Source organism: Octopus bimaculoides, chromosome 27 (assembly GCF_001194135.2).
Source record: "Octopus bimaculoides isolate UCB-OBI-ISO-001 chromosome 27, ASM119413v2, whole genome shotgun sequence".
Classification (NCBI taxonomy): Eukaryota; Metazoa; Mollusca; class Cephalopoda; order Octopoda; family Octopodidae; genus Octopus; species Octopus bimaculoides.
The window spans coordinates 6,878,084-6,882,110 of NC_069007.1; the positions used below are offsets into that span (position 1 = coordinate 6,878,084).

Below are 4,027 nucleotides of genomic sequence, written 5' to 3' on the forward strand. Positions count from 1 at the left end.
TGTAAAGAACAAAGAATACAGTACCTTTAAAATGTCTATAACTCCGACAAATGCAATTCTATATAATTGTATGTATGTATGGGTGTGTGTATATGTGCGTATATATGCATGTATCTATGTATGTGCGTATGTATGCTCTTATGTATGTATGAATGAATGAATGAATGAATGGATACGGAGTTGGTTAAAGAGCATAAGAGAAGCCGAGAGAAACAGAGAGAGACAGATATACAGAAAGGCAGAAAGAGATTGACAGAGGTAAAGGAGAATGAAGAGAGAGAGAGAGAGAGAGAGAGAGAGAGAGAGAGAGAGAGAGAGAGAGAGAGAGAGAGAGAGAGAGAGAGAGGGAGAGAGAGGGGGAGAGAGAGAGGGAGAGAGAGAGGGAGAGAGAATGAAGGAGAGATGAATACAGAGAATGGAAAAGAGAAAGAGAAGAAAAGTGGGAAGGATTTTCAATATTTCAGACTACGAAAGAAACCACTTTGCTAACCGTTTTTCTTTAACAAAGGCTATAGAGCATTTGAAAAGACTGCAGTATACAAAGACCGTATTGAACCGACGCCTGGTCGATTTGAAAACGCAATCGTGTCATGACATCTGTTAAGTGCGAATGATTTCTCCAGTATAATTTGCCATTCGTTCCTGGTATAAAAAGACTTTTGCAGACATGTTTTAAGTTCTTACTTTAAATATGGTCTATCTCTTAGCATCAAGTTTGATTATTCTACTTTGTCTTGCATTTACAGGTATTTATGCGATTATTATTATTATTATTATTATTATTATTATTATTATTATTATCATTGAGTGAGAGAGCAGTGCATGCCATCAAAGTGACACTGGGGTAAAATATACGAAGCCCAGTATACCCATCATGACTACCCGTCTGATAAAGGTACACCAGGCACGTGGATCACAACCATATGTACGTGACATGGTGATCTTATATGAAGATAAACAGCGCATGACCTCGCAGGTAGGGCCCAGTTAGAATTTTCTTCAGGTCGAGTAGCCCATCCTGCTCAAAAGGTCCCTGAATAAGGTTTGTTTAAGGATGTTGAGCAAAACACCCATGTTTCCAAAGGTGAATTATTCAAACCCCAAAGAATTCCTCTCAACACTTGGCTATGATGCTCCCCCAATTTTGGCTATGATGCTCCCCCAACTTGGCTATGATGCTCCTCCATTATTATTATTATTATTATTATTATTATTATCATTATTACTGGCTTCAAATTTTGGCACAAAGCCAGCAAATCCAGGAGAGGGGATAAGTCGATTACATCGACCCCAGTGTGCAACTGGTGCTTATTTTATCAACTCCGAATGGATGAATGGTAAAGTCGACCTCAGCGTAACTTAAACTCAGAACGTCTACTTTACATTCTGCGTTCAAATTCCGCCGAAGTCGACTCTGTCTTTAATCCTTTCAGAGTCGATAAATTAAGTACCAATGAAACACTGGGATTAAGTCCCCTCCCACCAAATTTCAGGCCTTGTGCTTTTAGTAGAAAGGACTGTTAGTATTATTACTAAAGTAGTGAGCTGGCAGAGTCATTAGCACGCTGAGCAAAATGCTCAGCGGAATTTTGTCCGTCTTTACGTTCTGAGTTCAAATTCCACCGCGGTTGATTTTTGCCTTTCATCCTCTTTGGATTGATAAAATGTTGTTGTTGTTGTTGTTGGCACTCCGTCGCTTACGACGTCGAGGGTTCCAGTTGATCCGATCAACGGAACAGCCTGCTCGTGAAATTAACGTGCAAGTGGCTGAGCACTCCACAGACACGTGTACCCTTAACGTAGTTCTCGGGGATATTCAGCGTGACACAGAGTGTGACAAGGCTGACCCTTTGAATTACAGGCACAACAGAAACAGGAAGTAAGAGTGAGAGAAAGTTGTGCCAAAATTTGAAATCATCATTATTATTGTTGTTGTTGTTATGGTAGTTACACCCCCACCCTCCGTCACAAATTGTGAACTGCCCTTACACTTGTAATGTTCCTCTCAATTGCGCACCTCTGGCAAATAAAAAAATTAATTTTTCGTTACTATTACTGAGACGGCCAGCTGGCAAAATCGTTACCGCGCCGTACTGTCGGTATCTCTTTGTTCTTCATCCTTTCAGGGTTGAAAAAAATAAGTCCCAGTTCAGCACTGGGGGGTCGGTGTAATCGACTTACTCCTTCCTCGAAGGTGCTGGACATTTGAAACAGTATTGTTGTTGCAGTTGTTGCTGCACCCTCACAAATTGTGAACTATTCTTGTAATGTTACTCTCAATTGATGCTCTTCTGGCAGATAAAAAGATTATTATTGTTATTACTATTGTTAAGTGGAGGCGCAATGGCCCAGTGGTTAGGGCAGCGAACTCGCGGTCATAGGATCGTGGTTTCGATTCCCAGACCGGGCGTTGTGAGTGTTTATTGAGCAAAAACACCTAAAGCTCCACGAGGCTCCGGCAGGGGATGGTGGCGAACCTTGCTGTACTCTTTCACCACAACTTTCTCTCACTCTTACTTCCTGTTTCTGTTGTGCCTGTAATTCAAAGGGCCAGTCTTGTCTCACACTGAATATCCCCGAGAACTACGTTAAGGGTACACGTGTCTGTGGAGTGCTCAGCCACTTGCACGTTAATTTCACGAGCAGGCTGTTCCGTTGATCGGATCAACTGGAACCCTCGACGTCGTAAGCGACGGAGTGCCAACAACAACTATTGTTAAGGTTGCGAAATGGCAGGATCGTTAGCACACTAGACAAATTGTTAGCAGCGCAATACCTCTAGCTTTACATTCTGGGTTCAAATTCTGCTGAGGGTGGCTTTGCCTTTCATCCTTTCGGGGTAGATAAAATAAGTACTAATGAGTATTGGGTTTGATGTAATCAACTTACCCACCTCCCTAAAAATTGAACTTAACCCCTGTTGTAGAAAGAGTTTATTACTGCTGCTGCTGTTGTTGTTGTTGTTGTTGTTGTTATTGATGTTGTTGCTGTTGTTGTTACTGTTGTTGTTATTGCTGTTGTTGTTAATGTAGTAAGGGAACTTGATAGCGCGTCGGACAAAATGTTTAGCAGTATTTCTCCTACTTGTTTACTTCCCGAGTTCAAATCTCGTTGAGGCCGACTTTACTAATCATCCTCGGGGTCAATAAAGTAAGTACCAGTTAAGCACTGAGGTCGATGTAATCGACTAGCCCCATAGTAGAAAGTATTATTATTGTTATTATTATTATTATTATTATTATTATTATTATTATTATTATTGAGTGAGAGAGCAGTGCTCAACTGGTTAAGGTCAAACAACTGACAAGCAAATTTGTGGTATTAAGCAGAACATTTGCTGTAGCCCATCTTTTATGACAAAACAATGTACATGATAACACTTTCAATCAATTAAGATCAGAAACCATGAGAGCCACTGCCTGGTACTCCATCCGGCCATTTATTATTATTATTATTATTATTATTACTATTATTATTATTATTATTATTGCTTTCGCATGCAATGGGGATGACAGAGTTTTCTGAGATTTTTTGCGTGGGGTTTACTCCGAATTACCCTAAGTGGACTGACCCGCTATTTGCGATTCTAATTATTTATTAAGTATTTATTTCTCTAATTTCTATTTATATATCCTTTGTTATGTGTCCTGCTATAGTGTTTCCAAATATGAATTAGAAAACAGCTTGAGGTACATAAACAAAATCGAACAGAAACAGACAGACAGACAGAGACACACACACACAGAGTATGTGTTGTGTAAGTTCGTGTTTCAGCAGCGGTTTTTATGCGTAAGACAACATATTCTCTAAGCACTTGGTGTAAAAAATCACCTGAAAGTAAGACATACACCTCGCATCAGCTCTTTTCTCGGAGCGACAGACATCAATGCTTCGTCATTGTTTTGACTTATCAATGTTGCATACTGATCAAGGCCCGCTGCAAGCAGTATCGCAGATTTTGACTATATGCTAAATGGTCTAGACACCATCTGCTGGCATGTCCCAACATTTCATATATATATATATA

General features: G+C 40.1%; 1 protein-coding gene across 1 annotated transcript in view; it reads left to right on the top strand.

Moving 5' to 3' along the window:
- Positions 1 to 596: 596 nt before the first annotated feature.
- The window catches only part of LOC106872870 (trypsin alpha-3), a 23,319-nt gene continuing 19,888 nt past the window's right edge, over positions 597 to 4,027 (top strand). The window contains exon 1 of the mRNA XM_052977235.1: positions 597 to 746. Within this exon, the coding sequence (XP_052833195.1) occupies positions 692 to 746 (55 nt within the window). The 5' untranslated portion in view covers positions 597 to 691. The remainder of the gene's footprint in view (positions 747 to 4,027) is intronic.